The sequence below is a fragment of the Populus alba genome, chromosome 14 (assembly GCF_005239225.2).
Source record: "Populus alba chromosome 14, ASM523922v2, whole genome shotgun sequence".
Taxonomy (NCBI): domain Eukaryota; kingdom Viridiplantae; phylum Streptophyta; class Magnoliopsida; order Malpighiales; family Salicaceae; genus Populus; species Populus alba.
The window spans coordinates 4,061,573-4,085,528 of NC_133297.1; the positions used below are offsets into that span (position 1 = coordinate 4,061,573).

Genomic DNA, 23,956 nt, shown 5'->3' on the forward strand with positions numbered 1-23,956 from the left:
AGATAGCGAAAAGTAGCTAAGCCTCAAATCAGAGATTCTGAGCGTAAGAGAGAGTGCGAGCCAAGCCATGGCAACCTTCGCGCTCCCGCTAGTCATATCCGTTTTAAAACCCCAATCCACCCGCCTCTTCCTCTTCAGCTCCCCCGCCACCGTTGTCGGAAAGCCAAACGCTAACCGCTTTTTTCTCAATCGCCACCGCCTCCGCCACTTCACTAGAACCACCACCTCCGCCTTTAGTACCAGTTCTTCTATTCAACAGCATTCCTCAACGAACCCTTACAACGAGCCTCAAAAAACCTCTGTCCCTACTTTCCAACAAGCAATTCAGCGACTCCAGGTCAAATTTCCAGCCTCCACTGCCCTTTTCTTTTCTGTTTTAAAATTTTAATTTCATTTAAAAATGGAGATTTATGTAATTTTGTTTTCTCGAAAAGGAATACTGGGCTTCAGTTGGATGTGCAGTGATGCAGTGTAGCAATACAGAGGTAGATTGAATTACACGTGTAGTTTTGTCATTTTTTCTTCAAATTCGTGTCACTTCCTCTTTTTATCGAGGTTTTTGGCTGTGTATTGCCAGGTTGGAGCCGGGACTATGAATCCTCTTACATTCTTAAGAGTTCTTGGTCCTGAACCATGGAATGTGGCGTAAGTATATGATTTTCAATGCGATTTTGTTACTACCATTCATTGTTTTTATTTTCGGAGTAGATGACAGTATGACAGTGATTCCGAATGAAAAGAGTGAATGGTTGCCAGGATTTTGGTTCAAATTGTGAAATTCTGACTGCCTGCATGGTTTTTAGCTGATGTTTGAATTATGTCGTGATTAGTTAATTTGATATACTGGTATACTGTCAAGATGGGTTTTGGAGGTTTACTATTTACAGTAATTGCTAATTTGGAGTTTTTAATGAAAGGTACGTGGAGCCTAGTATTCGCCCAGATGATAGTCGTTACGGGGAAAACCCAAACAGACTACAGCGTCACACACAGTTTCAGGTTAAGTTGAATTTTACTTATCAAATCTTGCAATGTTAAAATACTGATGGAATTTTATTTTGGAATTATGTTTATATGATTGATATCTTCTACTATTGGGTTTCATGTTCATTTCAGGTTATACTAAAACCTGATCCTGGAAATTCACAAGACCTATTTATTCGAAGTCTCTCTGCGTTAGGTGATTTTCTCCTTTTCCATGTGCCATTTCAAATTTGTTAGTCTTTTGCGAGAAGTTTATGTTATTTCTAGAAGTGCATTCTTTCTAGAAGTTCATGACTTAGCTTCGATTTATTTCTATTCTTTTTGTAATTCATTTGAAAATTTGGCAAACTTTTTTGTTTCTTTCCCCCCCATAATTCAAAAAAAAAGAAGATAAAAGTAAAAAGAAGAGGAGAAAGGAAGAAAAAGCCTTCAAGTAAGACAGATTGCATTGTTAAATGAGACTAATCACTAGTAATTTTTCTGTTTCTATACGGGCAGTATGTGCATGTACATGCACGCACTCATGTAAATTTCTATGGTTTGAAAGGTAGGAGCCTATCTAGATGGTCTTCCCACATGTCCTGATCATGAGAACAAGAGAAATTTCCACACATTTTTGTTCCTTCTTTCTTTCTTTTAATTAGTGTGTATCTGGTGACTGGTGTATGGTGGAAATTGTTAAATAGCAGGGACCAGGGTGCTTTAGTTCCATGCAGCAAATATCTTACTCAGACTAGAATATAGTTGTGTTGCGCTGCGTATGCCTGTTGAAATATAATTATAGTTCTTCATTTTTATACTTAGGTCATTTAATTTATTTTTTTAAAATTATGTCCTGTTTGGTTTGCAGTTACTATTGTTTTTCTCTAAATCATCAGCAAAGTGGGTTGTTTAATAACCATCTTGCTCCAATTTAATGTGTTGATTCGCTGCATTCACTTTCAGATAATTTTTCCTGTTTAATTTGTGATAGAGGCCTAATCTTTTCCTTCCTTTATGCTTGACAGGTGTTGATGTTAATGCACATGATATACGATTTGTGGAGGACAATTGGGAGAGCCCGGTAATTTGATTTGCATGCCAGTAACTCTTGCATTTAACAAAATTGCATAGAACTTTTGGGTATATAATTCATTGCTGAAAAAGTATACATTACCAGGATCTAAAAATGCTTGTAGGTACTTGGCGCTTGGGGTTTGGGCTGGGAAATCTGGATGGATGGGATGGAGATCACTCAATTCACCTACTTTCAGCAGGTTCATCTCTGATATTTGCAATGACTAAATGTATGATGTTTTCCATTTCATAATTATGGCTTCTAGGCTTTTATTTATTTATTGGTGCTCTTGGATTTTCCTGGAAGGTTGGAGTTGAACTTTCATAGAGTTTTTAATTTATGTGTTTGCTTGGGATTCTCTTTGATTTCCTATTTCTCTAGGCTGGAAGTCTTCAACTGTCACCCATATCTGTTGAAATCACTTACGGCCTTGAGCGCATCCTCATGTTGCTTCAGGTTAATGTCCATCCTTCCCTTTTCCTTTTCTGCTTTTGTTTGCTTTAGAACTTTGGCTTAAGTTATTTCACTACTAATTGGCAGGGAGTTGACCATTTTAAGAAAATTCGATATGCTGATGGCATTACATATGGGGAGTTGTTCTTGGAAAATGAGTAAATGAGATTATTATCCCCTTTTGTTTTCATATCAACTTGAAGTGGATGCTATGCATATAATTTGTGACAAGAATTAGTGTACATTGATCAGTAACTGCTCTCTGTTCCTTTTTTTCGTCTCTTGTACCTATTTTTACATGAACATTATGCTCGCTCTTGTAATAACTTTTCAATATTGCTATTATTGTTGTCAAAATTTCACTCCCATTATTTCAACTTCATGTAGCTTGTGCTTTTCTCTTTCAAGTTTCAAATTATTTGCAAATTACCAAAATATTGAAGTTCTGTTTCAGGAAGGAAATGAGTGCGTATTATTTAGAACATGCCAGTGTTCATCATCTTCAAAAGCACTTTGATTTTTTTGAGGAAGAAGCTCGTTCCTTGCTTGCCTCTGGTCTTCCAATCCCTGCGTATGTATAAGAACTTTTTTTCTATTTTATTTGCACTGTCTGGGTTACTCTGTGGTTTCTTAAAGTTAATGTTTGCTGAACATGCTAGGTATGATCAGCTACTGAAGACCTCTCATGCTTTCAATATCTTAGATTCTAGAGGTTTTGTCGGGGTAACAGAGCGTGCTCGATATTTTGGTCGAATGCGTAGGTGAGTGTGCCTTTTCTCGCTCATGCTAAATAACTCCCTGAATTATCTAGAACAATTGATTGTTCACATAACAATAAACTGAAGAGGCTTGCCTTCTCTCACTCGTGTCAAATAGCTACCTGAATATCTAGAACAATTGATTGTTCACACAACACTAAACTGCAAAGGCTTACCTTTCCAGTTAAATCAGGGAACTTCAGTTGTCTCTTTTGAATGTATCTGAAAAATGCAGATACACACTTGAAGAGAACATTTTGCTTGCTATGAAACTATTTTAAATCAATTCTTCCCATCTTTTGTCTGATTATTTCTTTTTGGTTTAACAGCTTAGCTCGTCAATGTGCTCAACTTTGGTTAAAGACCAGGGAATCCCTTGGACATCCTCTGGGTACTGTTTCTGAACCTGCTCAACTTGTATCTGCTAAAGAGCTTTTGGAGGCAGCTGTCAAAAAGGTTGGTCTGCTATAAGTCAGTTGAATTTTGTTCATTCTTTAACATGACAGCTTTTCCCCCTACTTCTTAAATTTTTTATATGAAACAATCTGTGTCTAGAGAACTCATATATGTCCTTTTCAATCATCGTTGACAGTAACACTTGATACTTGAATTTTTTTATCTAACTTCTTACAACAGGTGCATGATGAGCAAAGGTTTTTTGTTCTTGAAATTGGTACTGAAGAGATGCCTCCTCAAGATGTAGTTCATGCAGGGCAGCAAGTAATTTCATTTCATTTCAGCTTTAGATCTTGTCATTTGTAGCTATCCTTTTCCGACCAGAACTCTTCTATTTTTTCCTTCGAATTGCTGAAAAAATTTGTTCGCTATTTTAACTTCTGCAATGTCTATTTCCTACATGTCTCTTCTATATTCTGTAGTTATGTTTTACTCTAATAGCTGTTCACTGACTGTTCTTGCTGATCTTTTCAGCTCAAAGACTTAGTGTTGCAATTGCTAGAGAAACAACGATTGAGTCATGGCAAAGTTGAAGCTTTTGGTACTCCTCGCCGACTAGTGGTATAGCTATTAATATTTACCTTGCCTGACATCTTTTTTACTATCTTTGTTTAAACAATGGTACAGATAATAAGAGTTCTTCACTGGTCTTCTCACTAAATTATGTAGTAGCCTGTGAGTGAAGGACAAAACACCATATTAATCTCAATGATAAAATCATGTTTCCCTTTGATTTAGAAAATATCATCAACAAAAAAATGATATATGCCATTCTAGCAAGAGAATTAGTAAAAACTCTCAATATCTCTAGAATTGCTCTTTTTATTTAGAAGCATGTTTTTACTCTTCCTCCCTATATGGCAATGCTGGTGATGGCTCTTTTTGTCTGCGTACATTTTCTTGCTGCCTTTGTTTGTTATTTTTGGTGTTATAGAAGTGTAAAGTAAAGTTGATTCTTATTCCTACAGCAATCTCAAAGATGGTAATAATTTTATCCATGCTGCTTGTGCACAATTCTCTACCTCCATAAAGGGGAATTGGATCAAGACAATAAATTATTTGCATACAGGGAAATCCTTCATTAATGAGGAGCATATCTTTTAATTAATTTTTGTTTTGTAATTTGTACATCTTACAGTTGCAACTTTTATGACCCTGTAGTTCTGTTTTCTGATCTGGTATATGCATGTATCTTTCTTAACAACCATTCACATTTCTATTTTGTAATATGTGAACGTTTGTTACTTTCTCATATTTTTCATGCAAGGTATTTGTGGAAAAAAACCAACAATTACCAATTCTTCCTTCCCTGGCTAGCTTTACTTTTGAATTAGCTTTCTTAAGTGGAATGTAAATATATTGCATCACACTTGTCATCAATGCCTTCAATTCCTGAACCACCTAGATCCATGTTTAGTTCACTCCAGTCCAATTCTAATAGCTTGTCAATGAGCTTGAATAAAAGAAGGTATGCTGTTCATGCACAGCCATACTCTATTACCTGGCATGCAACCTATACCGTGTAGAAATAGAGGACGATGAGAGATAAATACTTGATATTAATCAAGTTGGTAACAATATGCTGCTAGCATTAAGAACAGTTGCCAAGGACTTTTGCATACTCTCTTACTATTTTTGTTGGGATCCATGTACTTGTTTCTCAATCATAAACTGACTGTTTCTTCATTACCATGTTTATTATGAAGCCTATCATTTCTCATATAACACCCACTATCTTCATTTCTATTTTATCACACAGACTAATGTACCACATTATGAGTTTTCATCTTTTCTGATAAGAGTGTCATATGCACACACACAATTTTTTTTGAGAAGAATAGTGTTTTCAGTTTCGTAATCTTATGCCAATATGTTGACTTATCATTTTACTTAAAGCACTGAGGATTTGTTTTGATATTGTCAAAATGTTAATATTTATGCCCCTAAGAATTTTCTTGTAACCACAGGTTTGTGTTGAGAGTCTTTACACTAAGCAAGCTGAGATTGAGCTTGAGGTTCGAGGACCTCCTGTTTCAAAGGCCTTTGATCAAGAAGGAAATCCTACAAAGGTTTTGCTTGATCTATAATTTTTCCCCTTCATATTTTTAAGCTCAAACTTATCCTTTATCCTCATACTCTGTCCTCTTTGGTTTGTATTTTTAAATTTATTACATGGTGAAAATAGAATATGCTAGTGTTGGAGTATTTGTCCTTTGTCCTTTATCCTTTATCCTTTATCCTTTTTTACTATATTTTTTATTCTCCACCATGTTTGTGTATTTCCTTACTATGATCTGGCAAAGTCATAGGCATAATTAATCTATTTCCCACATCTTTCAAAACCATAAAGGAAAAATAAATGAAATTGATTTCTTCCTCACTTAGTCATGTATTCAGTATGACATGGTATCATATTTAGTTTGCTGTTTCATGTCAGGCTGCTGAGGGTTTTTGTCGTAGATACAACATATCATTGGACTCATTGTTTAGAAAGGTTGATGGTGAGTCGGTTTGGATGCATGGATGAATACCAGGGTTTGCTCTGTTTATTTTCTGCAGATTTGCTTTGTCTTCTTCATGTACTGGTGCTATCTATTGATTTTCTAAAGTCTTTGAACTTCCATTTTGCTTAATGTCTTTGAACTTTTAGGAGTTGTTTGTACCATGTTATATTGGAAACAGTTCAATCATGTTCTCTTATTTTATTTTATAATTATTTTTTTGATAGCCAACCTTTTCAATCTCCTAATCTCACTTGGTTGCCTTGAAGATTTAAAAATGTTGGATACCAATCACTGAATCATTTTCAGTATCCTCTTAGTAAGTTCTAGCTGGTATTTTTGCACCTTAACTAGCTTGATGTTCTTTTCCATCCACATAGATACATGCAGAATGCAGCCAGTGGAAATCCAATGTTAAATTATATCTTTTGTTGCTTGAGCTGGCAATGAAAACCTTATGGAGATAACCTGACCTTGTTTGGTGCTAGTCCTATCTGGTCCAATCTCATACATTAAGGTATACCCAGGTTTCATATCCAATAATTCCAATTTGTGAGTAAAATCAATCTTTCAAAATCTGAACACATACCCTTTGCCAGTAAGAGCATTTCTCAACAAATATTCAGAATTCATTATATTCTAATAATTTCAGGTAGGTAGCCCAAAACCTGTATCTACTAGGATGGCTAGGATAGGTGTCACTTGTAAGCTTGCTTTGTACAATGAAATTCTTAGGCTTGTATCAAGGCTAATCCTATCCAATTCAGGTCTCCAAGGTTTGAAAGCAACCTGTGGCTTAGAGTTGGTAGGCTTATTTCATCCCTGTTTAAGTGAGACTCTCAAGTCTGATCTAGTCAGTGGATTGGCTTCCAGATGTTTTTCAATTGCTGTCCTTGGTATCACCTTAGTTCCCCTTTAATCATGGTTTATTTATTCACACACTCTCAGAACAGGCTGCCTCCCAATAAAAGAGGCAGTGGTAAGAGCTATCTTGCTGCTGCCTAAAGGCAACGGAATATGCTGCTGTTCATAGGCCTGCTCAGCCAGCAAGCTTCTGAATTTAGTTTATGCGTTGAACTTGATTTATTTTTCTTATTAATTATTGTTGTTGTTTCTGGTACTATTTACTATTGATAATTTTACTTATTGTTTTTCTTTTCAAGTGCAGGCAAAACAGAGTATGTACATGCCCATGTAAGGGAGACTGCACGGTTTGCTTTGGAGGTTGTAATTTTTTTCTCTCTTTTGCTAGTTGTTCTGATGATTGTAGTGTCAGCCTTTTTGAGTCGTGATACTCTTAAGTAGAGAATGGGATGCTGGCAAGTTTAGAGGATCTGATATCCTTTTAATTCTGCATGAGGTTATTTTTGTTTGTTATCTTCTTTCCGGACTTGTCCCATAGACAATAAATGCTGATGCTATCCATAATGGATGGAGTATTCAAATTGTGGCGGTGTACAGAAAAACTCAAAGAAAAAAGTGAACAGATGATGTTTGAGGGTTAGGCTGCAATAGTACCAGATTCATGAATAGCTATTCTATGTTATTACAATGCTTCTTTCTTAGAACCTGCTGTAGTTCATTATTGATGATCTTTTCTTTATAAATATCTAGACCAGTTTTATGTTGTATTGCATATCAGATTTTATCTGAAGATTTGCCCAGTACTATCAGTAAAATATCATTCCCAAAGTCAATGCGCTGGAACTCTCAGGTATGTGAATGGTCACTTTTCTATTCACTACACTTGTCTCTTTCATTAGGGAATGGCCTAGTCGAAATAAGGCCGGGGCATCTGGAACAGGTTTATTTGATTTATAACCATAACTTGTTTTCATGCTATGTCGGATCTAGGTCATGTTCAGCAGACCAATTCGTTGGATTATGGCCTTGCATGGAGATGTGGTTGTTCCATTTGCATTTGCTGGAGTTTCGAGGTATTTACAATCCCCCCCCCCTGGCAACTTGTCAAATTGTATTGGCTTTGCCCTTGGTTGGAATAATATATGGGAGTATTCAATGATCACTCCTTCCAAGGGCCAGCTTTTGCCAATTCTTTGCCCTTTTGTTTTGTTTAGAATTCTATCCTGCTATTTTATATGCAGTGTACTGTTTCTTAAAGTTTTTATGTTTGTTGGTGCAGTGGGAACCTATCTTATGGCCTTCGTAATACCCCCTCAGCTACTGTTCAGGTATGTGTAAAACTGACATGTTTTAATTTCAATGAACTTCCTCTGCCTTGTGAACAGATACTAAGTTGTGTTTTTTTTTTTTATCGTTATAGCTCATTAAGCACTGTGACTATGTTGTAGAAGTACAGTAATGGTATTAAGGGGTGCTATGATATGTAACATAACAATAGCTCATCACATCACCAAAGCAGTTTTTCCTGGCATTCGGAGGCACATTGGGGAGGTTTTTCAACTTTCTTTTGCTTTAAGTCACTGGTGTCGATTAAAAGCTCATCTATAGGCACTAATGAACTAGCCAGTCATTGCACGAACAAAAAAAGGCAGCATTGTTCTTTGGTGTTACCACTGTATGCGGAAATCCCTGTCTGGGCTAATTGGCTTTCAGTTTTGGAACTTGATTATTTTTGGAAGATTTTTAGTGTTGCTTTTGTCAGCTGTCTTGCATGTACATCATACATTCATTCATTATCTTTTGTATACTGGTGTGTACTTTTATTAATCCTGCTAAACTTCACAGGTTGAAAGTGCAGAATCTTATGAAGGTGTAATGCAAAATGCTGGAATTAATATTGAAATTGAGGTATCACAGAATAATTTTGCCATAAAATCTACTTCGCTTTATTTTGAAACAGTCTTTTTACTGAACACCTTTTCTTATTTTGTGTGAGAAGTGGGTTTAAACTATATATGCTTCGAACTACACTAAACAGATGCTTTCATCTACAGGGTCGAAAACAAAGCATCTTGGAGCAATCTAATGAATTAGCAAAAAGTGTGAAAGGACGCATCCTTATTCAGGAAAGCTTACTTAATGAGGTACTCTCTCTCTCTCTCCAAATATGCTAAGGATATTCTATTAAGAAAAAGTTCAAGGATGATCGTGAGTATAAACTATCCATCTGTATGATGTTTTAGGTTGTCAATCTCGTTGAGGCACCAGTTCCTGTGCTTGGGAAATTTAAAGAGTCCTTCTTGGAGCTTCCAGAAGATCTTTTAAAAATGGTAAGGTTTTTTTTTTTTTTTTAGGCTTGTTTAAAATTGGCACCTGACAATGTATTTTTATTTAATTGCATTTGATAAATGAAATTTGATGTTTGTTTGCTGCATTCATGACATGTATTGAAAAGCTGAAAATTGAAGAGCATTGAAATCACATAATGCCCGCCAACTAGTAATTGATCATTTAGAAGCTTCAAATTGGTTCTCCTGCATGTCATGCAATATTGATTCTAACTTTTGCATTTGAATGGTTGCCAAGTAAGCTATTTTAAGTCTTTTGACTGGTTGTGTTGTAGCTAAATTTATGATGAATTAAGGTGTTGGAGACATAACTTGGGGGTTAAGATGCATCATGCTGAATACAAATTAAGGTCTGATGTCAATGATTTGATAGTGCTTTTATCCCAAACCAGTGATGAAAAATAAAGCAGGCCTGCTGTCATGGAAACTAGCTTTGTACTAGCATTCCTACCTGTATCAGTCAGATAATGTTTGGCCACATTGGCCAAGTGCAATAGCTTGGTCGTTTCTTCTTGGACGGATCATCAAGGTTCCACTAAATGCAAGTTTTCACTTGAAATATAGGCAAAGGGGGTTTTGAATTTTGGAAGAGATGTATCATGTATGTTGTTTTATTCAATATATTGACTGTTGCTGATGCTGATGCTGGATTCTCTTAATCTTCTATATCCAGTTGGTCTGTTCACCAATATGAAATGGAATAAGTATTAACCCAGTAGACGTATGGCATAAGTGATGCACAGATGCTCCAAACTCATTTATTTTTCACTAGTTTAGTGACGACAGCATACCATTTATGCAGGTCATGCAAAAACACCAGAAGTATTTCGCCATAACTGATGATAGTGGAAGGCTGCTGCCATTTTTTATTGCTGTAAGACATGCTTACCAGTTACACGTCCTTTTTTAACTTGATGCTTCAGATTCATCAGATGACACAGTTTTTTTTAAGGTGGCAAATGGAGCAATCAATGAAACCGTGGTAAAGAAAGGGAATGAAGCTGTGCTTAGGTAGGGATTGTTCTATAGTAGTTCTAGTCATTTGTCCTCACAAGAGGAAGAGGAGCATCGTAATGGATTTTTAACAGTCCCCTAAATTGCCTTGGCTAAATATTTTTTTTATGCTGCTTAAATGTTTTTAGCATTTAATCAATATGTGAAGTTATATATGATTTCAAATAACCAGTTATTTTGACTTTCTTGTCTGTAATTACCGCCAGCAAAAATATTCTCAAGGATTTCTTATCCTGTTTACTTTTTTCTCTTATTATTCTTGAAACATGAACCACACATTTCTTACACATAGAGCTCGCTATGAAGATGCAAAATTTTTCTATGAGATGGATACACGCAAGAAGTTCTCCGAGTTCCGAAATCAACTAAATGGGATTCTTTTTCATGTAAGTTATTTTCTATTGCAATTATCCAAAGGGAAGAAGTTTTTGATGGTGGTTAGGGATCAGGAACTACTAAAAATTCTGAAGCTCAGGTTGCTAACATCAATCCGAAAAGGGGTGTTTTAATATTATAAACAAATAACAAAACAGTTTCTTACAGGATCAAAGACCTAATGGCAAATAGAAGAGTAAATTATAATAAGTCTCTGTATCTGATTAACACTTTTTGTTAGTTTTAATCTCTTTATATTAAAGCCATTAATGGATGGAGGTGTAGCATAAGGTTTTGAGACCTGTAGCTTGACCATAAGGATATAAAAACTAACAGAACCATTAATGGGTAACAGTCAACAAAGTTCAAGGGACTAAGTTAAAGGTTTTGAAAAAGGAGCATTGAGTTACAGTTGCTTGATAACATAAGGACTATAGCCAATTACTCCAAACATAAAACATTTCAAACCACCCCAATACTAACGGTGTAAGTTCCAATGCAGGAAAAGTTAGGAACAATGCTTGACAAGATGATGCGTGTTGAAAACGTGATCACCAAACTAACTGTGGAGTTGGGAGTTAACGAAGATGTGATTCAGGTTGTCCAGGATGCGGCGTCGCTTGCTATGTCAGATCTTGCTACTGCTGTTGTGACAGAATTCACTGCCCTTTCAGGAATAATGGCACGCCATTATGCTCTTAGGGAAGGCTATTCAGAACAGGTCATTGAATTCACTTTAAACTGATTTACAAATCCCTTTTTCCTTTGCCACTTCATGGAGTTGCTTATGAAGTAATTTCTTTTCTTGATCCGGATCCATGTTGAAAAAACTCCTACCTCAATGTGCTGTGCTGAATTCTAATTTCTGCTGTCTTCTTTTTTGAAGCTTCACTATGCTTCTTTCTTTATATTGAGTTTTGATTGTTGCAGATTGCTGAGGCCTTGCTAGAAATTACACTTCCTCGATTTTCTGGAGATATGGTTCCAAAAACTGATGCAGGGATAGTTTTGGCAATTGCTGACAGGTGAATTTAAAGTCATAAGTCAACTTCAACTTCAATCTTTATCTCTTTTGGTTGAAAGTAACTTGTTGTGATATAAGGCTCCCATGTGTTGCTGGAATAATGTTTGTGCTTATAGATTCTGAAAAGTAGAAAAATTATCATCAATGAACAGTGGTTTCATGATGTCTTTTTCTCCCCCAGAATGGTAATTGATTAGTGAACAAACAGGAAGAGATGCTGCACTCACTTAACTTTTCCATAGGAAAATATACACTAGGTAACTAGTAAATTTCTAAGCAAAGCTTACTCTAGGACAACACTAAATAATTTCCAAGCAAATCCTACCTTACTAAGATTCAATGAAGAAACAACACTGAATTGATGAAAAGCTCATTCCTATCCATGTCACGGTAACATTTGAATAGCTTCTTCAGAAAGTGCTACTTGTATGATTATTGCCAATAGCTAAGAACTGGGGTGTTAATGTCTCTAATGCCCAACACCCTGTGCCAAGGCAAGAACATGAATGAATGTGCATATTTATACAATCATGGATTTGTGTCTACGAAGACATTGTTAGTCTTGACACACTCGCTATCATGAATTACAATGCTTGGTTTGCATGCTATTGATGTGAAAGTTATTTTGCAGATTGGACAGCCTTGTTGGCTTATTTGCTGCTGGTTGCCAACCTAGTTCCACTAATGACCCATTTGGCTTGCGAAGAATCTCCTATGGTCTAGTAAGTTAATATGATTATTTTGTAGGGCTTTAAGGTAAGTTAGTTTAATTAACTCAGTGCTGCATTTGCTTGTGTTAGGTCCAAATATTGGTGGATAATGATAAAAATTTGGATTTGGTTCGTGCTTTAAGACTTGCTGCTGGCGTGCAACCCATTAAAGCAGATGTCTCAATGATTAATGATGTAAGAACAAGTTCTGAAATTCTTGCAAGAATGCCCCCCCTCCTTGTTCATCTCCCTGAAAATGTCATCTATAGTAAGGGACACAGTTTTTTTAAAAGGAAAAAACGCAAATGCATCATTGAATTGTTGCAATGAACCTGAAAATTCATCACAATGTGCAGGACAGCACTTCTAAAAAAATTCCAGATTTTCAGGTCACTAGCCAACCTCCATTCCCTGCACCAGCTCTCAAGATCATCTTTAGCAGGAAAGATCTTTTATTTCCCTTCTCATTGACATCAGTTTCCTCCAAACAATGAGAGAGACAAGCAAATCTCTCTTTCCACTGAACTATGAGGAAGTCTTCCTTGAACTAATTCTCATGTCAGAATATGACCAAACAATAAAGAAACTCTGGTAGGAACTTTAGCTTGTGCCATTTTCCTTGCAATGTGCCTCTCAAGCCACTTCATAAACTTATACGAGGATGATCCGCCCTCTGGGCCATCACCTTGCAGAAGTTATAGCAATCCATAATCCGTGTGTCTTGTTATTCACATGAAACCATTCACTTTTGTCTTATTACTCGAGTTCATCCAATTAACTGTCTGATTGGTATGTTACCCTATATTATTAGGTGGCTTCAGCAGTGCTTGTTAGTTGTTTAGAGTCAGTACAGGCATGACTGTTGTGCATACTGGACCGAAAGCAAACACAAATAAAACACAAACAAGCAGATTTACGTGGTTCCCCAAAATCGGGTACGTCCACGGAGGCAGCAGATTGTATATTATTGGAGGAATAATACAAACACTCAACTCAACCCCAATACAATCCTAGAAAACCCAGTGTTTCACTCTAACACTCTGTGTTTCTCTCAAATCTGTATTTTTCACTCTCACGGTTGCACTCACCACACTTCCTCTGCACTCAACACTTCCTCTCTTGCACTCTCTTTATAGGAGAGATGGAAGCTCTTGGCAGCAGCAGCCCATGTGCAAAACAACAGCAGCCCACGTGCACAATGACAAAAGTCATGGTAGTAGTTGATGGTTGTTGGAGAAAAGGTTGACAATTGCTACAAATCTCCACCTTGGCAAGATTTTTCCATCCAATCCTCGTGATCAATCATTGCTGCCTCCAATGCGCCATATGGCGCTGCACCCTAAAGGTGCTCAACATCGAGAGATGTTGATCAAGTCCAAACAATGTTGGAACTTGATCCCTGAGACACATTTTGTGAGCATGTCAGCTGGATTATCTGCGGTACCAATCTTCTGTAGTAGAATATCCCCTTCATCCACAATTTCTCGAACAAAATGAAAACGAACATCGATGTGCTTGGTGCGGGAATGATGAACCTGATTCTTTGCAAGACAAATAGCACTTTGACTATCACAATGGACAACCACGTGCTCTTGAACAATTCCCAAATCTTCAATCAACCCATGTAACCAAATAGCTTCCTTGAAAGCTTCTGTTACTGCCATGTACTCTGCCTCAGTTGTTGACAAAGCTACTGTTGATTGTAAAGTTGACCTCCAACTTACAGGCCCTTTAGCAAGTGTAAACACATAGCCTGTTGTGGAACGACGCTTGTCTAAGTCACCAGCATAATCCGAATCCACATAACCAACTAAATTTTGTTCGAGTCTATCATCCCTCTCAAATTTCAAACCAATATCAGTTGTGCCATGAATGTACCGTAGAATCCACTTAACTGCCTGCCAGTGACCCTTTCCCGGATCATGCATATACCTGCTCACCATACTGACAGCATGTGAAATATCTGGTCTCGTACAAACCATTGCATACATTAATGCACCAACTGCATTTGCATACGGAATTTGAGCCATATGTTTGCGCTCTTCCTCTGTGCGTGGAGACATTGAAGCACTTAGCTTAAAATGAGGAGCTAAGGGTGTGCTTACCGGCTTGGTCTTACCATCTACTCCAAATCTCTGTAGAATTTTCTTCAAGTATTGGGTCTGTGTCAAACAGACTGTGCCTTTTCTTCTGTCTCTCTGAATCTCCATGCCAAGAATCTTCTTAGCTTCTCCAAGGTCTTTCATTTCAAACTCAGTTCTCAGTTGAGCTTTCAATCTATCAATCTCCACCTTGCTCTTTGATGCAATCAACATATCATCCACATATAAGAGCAAATAGATGAAAGAACCATCAGGAAGTTTGCGAAAATATACACAGTTGTCAAACTGACTACGTGTGTATCCATGTTCTGTCATGAACATATCAAATCGCTTATACCACTGGCGAGGAGATTGTTTCAAGCCATACAATGACTTCTTCAGTTTGCAAGCCCAATTCTCTTTCCCAGTGACTTTAAAACCATCTGGCTGAGACATGTAAATTTCCTCTTCCAAATCTCCATGTAGGAAGGCAGTTTTCACATCAAGTTGGGCTAACTCCAAATCAAATTGTGCAACTAAGGCTAGCAAAATACGAATTGATGAATGCTTAACAACTGGAGAGAATACCTCATTATAATCTATCCCCTCCTTCTGAGCATAGCCTTTTGCTACCAATCTTGCTTTGAATCGGATGTTGTCTTTTCCAGGATTACCTTCCTTCTTGGCATATACCCACTTGCAACCAATTGTCTTCTTTTTCTTAGGGAGTTGTACCAAATCCCAAGTCTGATTCTTGTGGAGAGATTTCATCTCTTCATCCATTGCCTCTTTCCATTTTGCACTTTCTACACTCTGTACTGCTTCTTTGTAGGTGTAGGGGATTCCATCATCAATCACTGGAAGTGCATAAGCCACCATGTCACAATACCGAGCAGGTTTCTTGATAACTCTTTTCGGTTTACTCGTTGCAATGGATTCTTGTTGTGTGGTTGCTGGAGTTGTTGCATCCTCTTCATCTGAACTTTCATCTGAATCTCCTTCAGTAGGGATTGTCTGAACAGTCTTTATAGGGATGACTGAAGTCTCCAACTCCACCTGTTGTGCATCACCAGACTGTTTTTCCTTCTCCTGTGATTTCTCCTGCTGTAACATGCCAGACTCATCAAAAGTGACATCTCTACTCAAAATCACTTTCTTTGATTCAGAACACCAGAGTCTGTAACCTTTTACTCCTCCACTAAAGCCCAAAAATATAGCTTTCTTGGCTCTAGGATCTAGCTTGGACTCAGTAACATGATAATATGCTGAGCAACCAAATATACGCATAGAGTCATAATCATTTGCAGGAGAGTCTGACCATACCTCCAAGGGGGTTCTTCCATTTAATGCTGCTGAAGGTAACCGATTAACAATATGACGAGCATAGCTTAATGCCTCGCCCCAGAACACTTTGCTTAGTCCCGAATGTGATAGCATACATCGGACTTTCTCCACCAGTGTGCGGTTCATGCGTTCTGCTACTCCATTTTGTTGTGGTGTTTTGCGCACAGTAAAATGTCGCTTGATCCCTTCATCCTGGCAAACTTCAAAGAAAGGATCTGAAGTGTACTCACCACCATTATCTGACCGAAGAGTCTTAACTCTCTTTCCCGTTTGAGTCTCCACCATTTTCTTCCATTTCAGAAAGATACCAAGGACCTCATCCTTGTGTTTCATCATGTACACCCATACTCGTTTTGAGAAATCATCAATAAAAGTAACAAACCAACGATTACCTCCAATAGATTCATTCTTTGAAGGTCCCCATACATCTGTGTGAACATAATCTAGAATCCCTTTTGTGTTGTGTTCTGCAGTGCCAAACTTGACCCTTGTCTGTTTTCCAAGAACACAATGCTCACAGAACCCATGCTTCCCAGTCTTGGCGCCTTTTAATAGACCTTGCTTGACTAGTCCTTGCAAAGCCTTTTCACCAGCATGCCCTAAGCGCATGTGCCAAAGTCTGGAATTATCTGCTTCAACATCTTCTAAGCTTTTGGAAACAGCTGCTATACCAGTAACAGTAGATCCATCTAGGAAATATATGTTTCCTATCCTCGTGCCTTTTAAGACAACTAATGCACCACGGATTGCTTTCAGGATTCCACCATGCATGATAATCTTATAACCACTGGATTCAAGGACTCCAAGTGAGAAGAGATTTTTCTTCAAGTCAGGTACATACCGTACCTCTGTTAGTGTCTTGACTACCCCATTATGCATCTTCAGATGGATAGTCCCAATCCCTTTGACCTCAGAAACATTATTATTGCCCATAAACACAACTCCTCCATCGAACTCCTCAAGTCTCGAGAATAAGTGCTTGTTAGGGGACATGTGATAAGAACATGCAGAATCAAGAATCCATTCACCACAATGTTTTTCTGGTGATGAGACCATGAATGCAGAGTCTCGTTCATCTTCTTCTCGTGCAACGTTCACAGTTGGTTCATCTTTTTCCTTATTGCCCTTGATTGGACAATCTTTCTTCCAGTGCCCCTTTTTGTGACAAAAGGCACACTCATCTTTTGCAAGATATCGCCTGTTTGATGATTCTCCTCTAGATTTTGAGCGAGATCTCCCTCGCCCTCGAAATCTTCTAGGGTTTGTTCTGCCTCTAACTGTCAATGCTTCTGACGTTGACTCCTTGTGAACAATCTGGTCCTTCTTCCGGTACTCATTATTCACCAAAGCATTGGACACATCAATGAATTTAATCTTTTCTTTACCATATAGTAAAGTGGTGACGAGATGTTCATATGTGTCAGGCAGTGAATTTAATAACAGCAGAGCTTTATCTTCATCATCAATTTCCACATCTAAATTCTTCAAATCAGCTATCATTTTATTGAAATCATTCAGATGCTCATTCATGGAAGTACCTTTCTTGTGCTGAAAACGGAAGATCCTTTTCTTCAAGTAGAGACGATTCTCTATACTCTTCTTCATAAACTTGTCCTCCAGTGCTTGCCATAATTCCTTTGCAGAGTTTTGTTCTGAAAAGGCGTACTTCTGATCTTTAACAAGACAAAGTCGGATAGAACTGCAAGCTAACCGATTTATCCTCTCCCAGCTTTTCTCATCCAAATCCTCCGGTTTATCTTCTAGAGTGAAATCCAAATTCATTTGGACAAGCATATCCATAACTTCACATTTCCACATGCCAAAATTACCTTTCCCGTCAAACTTCTCCACCTCAAATTTGGTATTCGATACCGGGATGTATTGTGGAGGTATACTAGCATTCCCTGCTGATTTTTCTTCTGGAACATCAGCCATTATGACGCCTTTGGATTACAAATGGACTCCCGAAATTGTTAAAACACGCACTTTTATGCTCAAAAGAGCCAAAACAATAACTTCCGTGTGCTGTTTCACAAAACGGACACCACGGTTGCGTCCGGAACGGTTGAAAATGCTAGGAACAAGCTTGACTCGGCCAAAAACGGGCTACAAAATCACTGAGTTGGCCAAAAAACCAATCTGACCGAGTTGACTCAGGAAAGGAATCTTCTGTCTCTGATAAAGAATATTCTGTCAAAGCCAAGGGAATATTCTGTCACTGCCAAGAGAATATTCTGTCTTTGTTAAAGGAATATGCTCATTCTGTCAAGAGAATATTCTGTCACTGCCAAAGGAATATTCTGTCTCTGTTAGCGGAATATTCTCATTTTATCAAGAGAATATTCTGTCACTGTTTGGTGACGTGGTGGATGACGTGGCAGTCTTCTCAGGCAAGAATTCCGGCAGTCTGGTTTTTCCGGCAGATTTCCGGCGAAACTTCGGCGAGCTCTACAGGGCTCGTTTCAACTCCGATTTCGATGATCTTTATATCGCCGGACTCGTATAAACGAGAGGAATCTCCGTAGCTGGTCAAAATCAAGATCTGAGAACTTTGAAAATTCTGCAACTTCGAACAGAGAGCTGAAAAAACGTGTTTTTCTGTGTTTAAGCTTCCCTAATGCTCTGATACCAATTTGTTGTGCATACTGGACCGAAAGCAAACACAAATAAAACACAAACAAGCAGATTTACGTGGTTCCCCAAAATCGGGTACGTCCACGGAGGCAGCAGATTGTATATTATTGGAGGAATAATACAAACACTCAACTCAACCCCAATACAATCCTAGAAAACCCAGTGTTTCACTCTAACACTCTGTGTTTCTCTCAAATCTGTATTTTTCACTCTCACGGTTGCACTCACCACACTTCCTCTGCACTCAACACTTCCTCTCTTGCACTCTCTTTATAGGAGAGATGGAAGCTCTTGGCAGCAGCAGCCCATGTGCAAAACAACAGCAGCCCACGTGCACAATGACAAAAGTCATGGTAGTAGTTGATGGTTGTTGGAGAAAAGGTTGACAATTGCTACAATGACAACATGGGGTTTTGAATATTTATTGTAGGTACATCTATTTGTTACTCGAAGATTGGAGCAATTCCTGGTACGTACGCATTTGACACCACCAAGTTAACATGATTAATCAGCTAGGTAACCCTAAAAGATCAAAATAACTGATTCCACAAATTATAAGAAAGATGTTAGGACATGTAAGTTCTTCTCCGCCTGTTACAAAACTTTTGGATGATTATGTGTAGCTTAAGAGCTTTTTTTGGTGCTTTTCTTTTTAACTGATATGAAGAAATGAGGCTGATCAGTGAAATGAGGGTGGGGTTGTATTCCTTCTTATTTATCAGCTGCCTGAGAACACGGGAATGCATGTTAATTCAACCAATGAGAAGATAAGCAGGAAAATAAAGTCAAACTGCAGAAGGAAAAGAAGTCAAAGTGAAGATGGAACTATTGACTGCCTTTTATTAGTGTCTTAGGATTGTACAATTGAAGAGAGCATACTAATGTCTTTCTAACCTCAACCTTCTACCTGTTGCTAAAATTGGTGGGCAAACTTGCCTTGAGCACAATGATTACATCTTGCCAATCTTGGTCTAGACTTTAAATTCCCAGTATAACAATATCTTGTAAAAGTTTAGTATTCCAGAGATTGATATGAGAATTTATTCCTGCTCATTATGGTTACAGGTTGACAAGGGAATAAGGCCAGAAATTGTTCGTTCTGTTCTTGCAGAACGCGCAAGTTCCCCTTGTCTGGCAGCAAAGACAGCATATAAAGTAAGTGGTTTTGCTTGATATTTTTTTGAGTGTTTTTTCTTACTACTTTTAAGGTTTTTATTTATGGATCATTGCTATCTCTACAAAATCAGCATAACTCGATGCATTCTGAAGGCAAAATTAGGGCATTGTGTTTCTTAAGTGTTAGGACCTCAAGCTTATACCACCAAACACTACTAGAGCCATGATCAATTCTATAGCCAAAAGAGAAGGAATAGATAATATGAAGATGCTTTGTGGCTTGCAAAACGCCTATGATCTCTTATGTATTAACTTCTTGTTTCCTTGCTGCTAAGGCTGCTCCACATCCTATGTATGTGAAACATATATGTAAGATTTTGTAAACTATAGTAGTTGATTTGTTTTTTCTTATAAAATACACCCTGCCCCCCCAAAAAATGCTCCAGTTCAAGCTTTTATTTTGCCTCTAAATATCTGTCCAAGTAAGAAAGTCAACTAACACCTTAGAATTTGTCTGGTCTTGCCACATAAATGACATTGAAGTTGTGGTAATACTGGATTTCAAGCATAAAATGTGGATTATGTTTTAAAGCTTTGCCTGAAACAATTGTGTATACTAAAAAATGGACTCTTGATTTAGTTCAAAGGGAGCAATGAATAGGTAAATGATGATATTTTACAACAACGTTCTCAAATTTGAAATGGTTCGACATGCATCTGTTATCCCAAAAATCTTGGATCTGAAGAGTATGTTGGCTAGAATTCATTGTCATGTACTTCTGTATGCGTGTTTTTTTTTTAGAGGGCAGAAGTTACTAAGAAAGCACTTCTTGGTGAACATGACTCCGATTCATTTCCTAACTTAATGAGCATGAAACAAAGAAACTAAAAGGATGGTCTTATTTATCATCCTTCTAATTTTCTTGAATGCTTTATCAATTTTGAATGTGACTTAAAATTTGTTTCAGATGGAGGCGATGTCAAGAGAAAATCTTTTCCCTAAGGTAGTTGAAGCATATTCTCGTCCAACAAGAATAGTCCGTGGCAAGGATGTGGACACTGATATGAAGGTACTATTTCTCAGATGAAAGAACGGTGTGTTATTAATTAAATTAATTGAAGGTAGAAGATGAAGTTAGAGAACACCACATCCTTTTATAAGCAAGTAAGAGTAAAAAGGGTAACAAAATCAAATAACAGTGCACTCTAATCCTGTTAAATATTAGCAAGGGAGTTACCTCTTGCTGCAATTCACCTACCTCTGGCTCTACTGATAGAATGCACTACACAAGGAAGCACCAACACGTGGATTGAGGATGGAGAATCCAGGCACCCATCACCATCCAACACCACCCAAGATAAGGCACCACCAACTACCGCATCACCAAGCTAGCAAAACCACCACTTGCATATTCAAACAAAACTTATGCAATGCCCTCGTATTTTAAGCCATGGTCCCTTCTGTGATAATACTAAAATATGCACATCTAGTTCACATTATACCTCAATAATGGCATCTCGGGGAGCTAAATTTTGTCAATCATCTGCATCCTCTGATCCTCTCCCATTTTGAGCCTTCAAAACCCCTACGAGGTGCCCCCTGTCCTCCTTACAGTCATCTCTCAAGATATTTGACAATAAAGTATTACCTCCTTTGACATGGACTCCTCTATCAGTGTCGGTATCTTCACATGTCTCCGGCTTCTTCCATCTTTGAAGATCAGATAGCATTCCACGTACCACTGTATTTAACCATTAGTATCTTCTCATGTCTCTGTGGTTGTCTCTAAGATGGTGCAACTTCGAAACATGGTTTTTTGTATTTCTATGTTCTATATATTTTATTGAGCACCAGTCTATGCTAGAAAATCTCCTTTTAATGGTATGAAATTGTTTATTAGGTGGATGAGGCTGCGTTTGAAACAGATGAAGAGAGAGCTTTATGGAGCACTTTCATGTCCACAAAAAGCAAAATTTATCCTGGTACATGGTCTTTCTTCATAAAATGATCGCTCTCATGGAATTGAGATCGCTTTTTCCCATGGGACATGCTTCGTTTTGGGTTTGAAATATTTTGCAATTTACATTGATTTGTATTAGTGAACTATGGCATCTATTAAACTGACCTTGAGATAAACACATCCATCTTACAGGCATTGAGATTGATGAGTTTGTTGAGATATCCTCAGAGCTACTACAGCCGCTTGAGGATTTCTTCAATAATGTTTTTGTCATGGTGGTATGTTTTCTACAGGACTCAATTATTTTTATCATTAATGTCTATATTCGTTGTTGGAAATTACATTTGAGATTTTTATCATTAATCTCCATGCTCTCGTCCTGCCTGACCTTAAGCCATAGTGTTAGTCTACCCATGAAATGTGCAGATTATCCATGCTTTCATTGCTTTGCAAATTACTTTTTATAACAACTCTCTCTCGCTTATAATTGCTATTAATGGGTCCCAATATTGTGTAACATGACTTTTGTCTGCACGCAGGAAGATGAAAGAATCAGGAAGAACAGGCTTGCTCTGCTTAATAAAATTGCAGACCTGCCTAGAGGCATAGCAGATCTTTCAGTTTTACCAGGATTTTAGAATTTGCCAACAATTCATTATGTGATCATTAGGAGAAAAGGAAAAGGTGAGATGAGAAGAAAAGATGATTTGGAGTAGAGGATGTTTTTGGGATCGGCGTGTGCATAAAACCTCATTATATCGAGGCATGTAAAAATTTTGATACGTTTTTGCTGGTTGCAATGGTTTAAATTATTTTAATATAATAATATATGAGAAATAATTATTCATCCTGGTTGATTTATATGCTCATGATATTAGGCATATGAACATTATACCTGGTGCCACTGAATGCATCTGTATGTAAAGGGTGTGCATCTGTATGTAAAGGGTGTTCAAGTGGGAGTTGGAAGTTATAGTTGCTTTTTAAATAATTTTTCATATTAAAATTTATGTTAATGATATTTTATTATTATTATTTTTAAAAAAATTATTTTTGATATCATCATATCAAAATAATTTAAAAATACTAAAAATATATTAATTTAAAATTAATAAAATAAAATAAAATAAAATTTATTTTTTAAAAAAGCGAATGTAGAAACAAATAAATAAAATTTTATAATTTTTAAAATAAATCCTTTTTGAAGTCTCTGTATTTGATCCCAAACTATTTGGGATCGAAACTAGATTTAGTTGAGTATTAAGTTTGATATTTTGCAAATTGTTCTGTCAAGATCATACCTCTTGCATTTAAATATAAGCTTCGGTAAGAATTGCTAGAGCTCAAAAGAGGTTGTGTAGCATGGGACCTGAAAAATTGAAAATGCAGTGCTAGGCTAGCTGTTCTAACCAGAGAAATGCGATGAATTTCATTATGGACAGTAGAATTGAAAAAATCTAAGAAAATTTCTAGGTTAAGCAAGTGAAACAACCCATTCGAATAATGAGGTCTTGTCAGTCAATCGAATAATAACCTCTTAATTTCCATGAGCCCTAGATATTTACAGATGGCCAGTTCAATTCTAGATTGAACGACAACCCGCTGTTTGCTTGTGCTTTAATATCGTTTTTTTACCTTACCTGAACAGGTCGTTTAGTTTTGCACTAGCCCATTGCCGCCGCGGGTTGGCAGCAATATTAAAAAAAAAAAAATTAAAAAAAAAAGTTATAATTTGCTGATGAGTCTTCTAAAAAAAAATTCTAATTATGAATTGAAAGTCACCTGCATATTAAAATGATATTTTAATTTAATATTAAGATAAAAATACATTAAAACTATATAGATTAATTCATGTTAATTTGTGAAATTCACACATATAATTTTAAATAAAAACTTGAAAAGTTAATTCCGTAATTAATATAGTGTTGAAAGTCTAAATTAATAAAAACAAAAAAAAGCACTCAGTTAAAATAAACCTGAGTGAAATCGATTCAATCAATCAAATTTGTGACATAAATCATTCATATAATTGAATTCAATAAAAAAAATTTTTAAAATTTATTTTTTATTTAATTATACAATAATAAAACATATATGATTTATTTTTTTTCATACAATATTAATACTTAAAATAACTATTATAAAAACTTTCTTAAATAAAACTCGTTGACATAATTTTCAACTACTTTAGTTTTGGGATAGGTGTTAATGAAGAACTCTCCTTGATACACAGGAATTCAACCGCTCTCTTTCTCTCCTTAAACAAAATGGGGATT

At 36.9% G+C, this 23,956-nt stretch overlaps 1 protein-coding gene across 6 annotated transcripts; it reads left to right on the forward strand.

Annotated features, from left to right (window-relative positions):
- Positions 1-22,527, forward strand: LOC118062577 (glycine--tRNA ligase, chloroplastic/mitochondrial 2). Of its 6 annotated transcripts, XM_035076380.2 has the most exons (36): positions 1-337; positions 435-485; positions 578-645; positions 918-999; positions 1,117-1,180; positions 1,992-2,047; positions 2,163-2,240; positions 2,423-2,497; positions 2,582-2,652; positions 2,949-3,065; positions 3,154-3,255; positions 3,582-3,708; positions 3,889-3,972; positions 4,183-4,269; positions 5,676-5,777; positions 6,146-6,209; positions 7,378-7,433; positions 7,852-7,923; positions 8,064-8,146; positions 8,353-8,401; positions 8,919-8,981; positions 9,128-9,217; positions 9,317-9,403; positions 10,224-10,295; positions 10,374-10,432; positions 10,728-10,821; positions 11,313-11,531; positions 11,741-11,835; positions 12,466-12,556; positions 12,635-12,739; positions 19,034-19,072; positions 19,669-19,758; positions 20,688-20,789; positions 21,621-21,702; positions 21,873-21,958; positions 22,220-22,527. In XM_035076380.2, the coding sequence occupies exons 1-36, from the start codon at positions 68-70 to the stop codon at positions 22,316-22,318; spliced, it is 3,231 nt and encodes a 1,076-aa protein (XP_034932271.1). In that variant the 5' UTR covers positions 1-67; the 3' UTR covers positions 22,319-22,527. The 6 variants fall into 6 exon arrangements, with proteins under 6 accessions (XP_034932271.1, XP_034932272.1, XP_073260428.1 ...); XM_035076381.2 differs by lacking the exon at positions 19,034-19,072; XM_073404327.1 differs by lacking the exons at positions 19,034-19,072; positions 19,669-19,758; positions 20,688-20,789; ... (1 more) ...; positions 21,873-21,958; positions 22,220-22,527 and adding an exon at positions 13,681-14,015.
- The last annotated feature ends 1,429 nt before the right edge of the window (positions 22,528-23,956 follow it).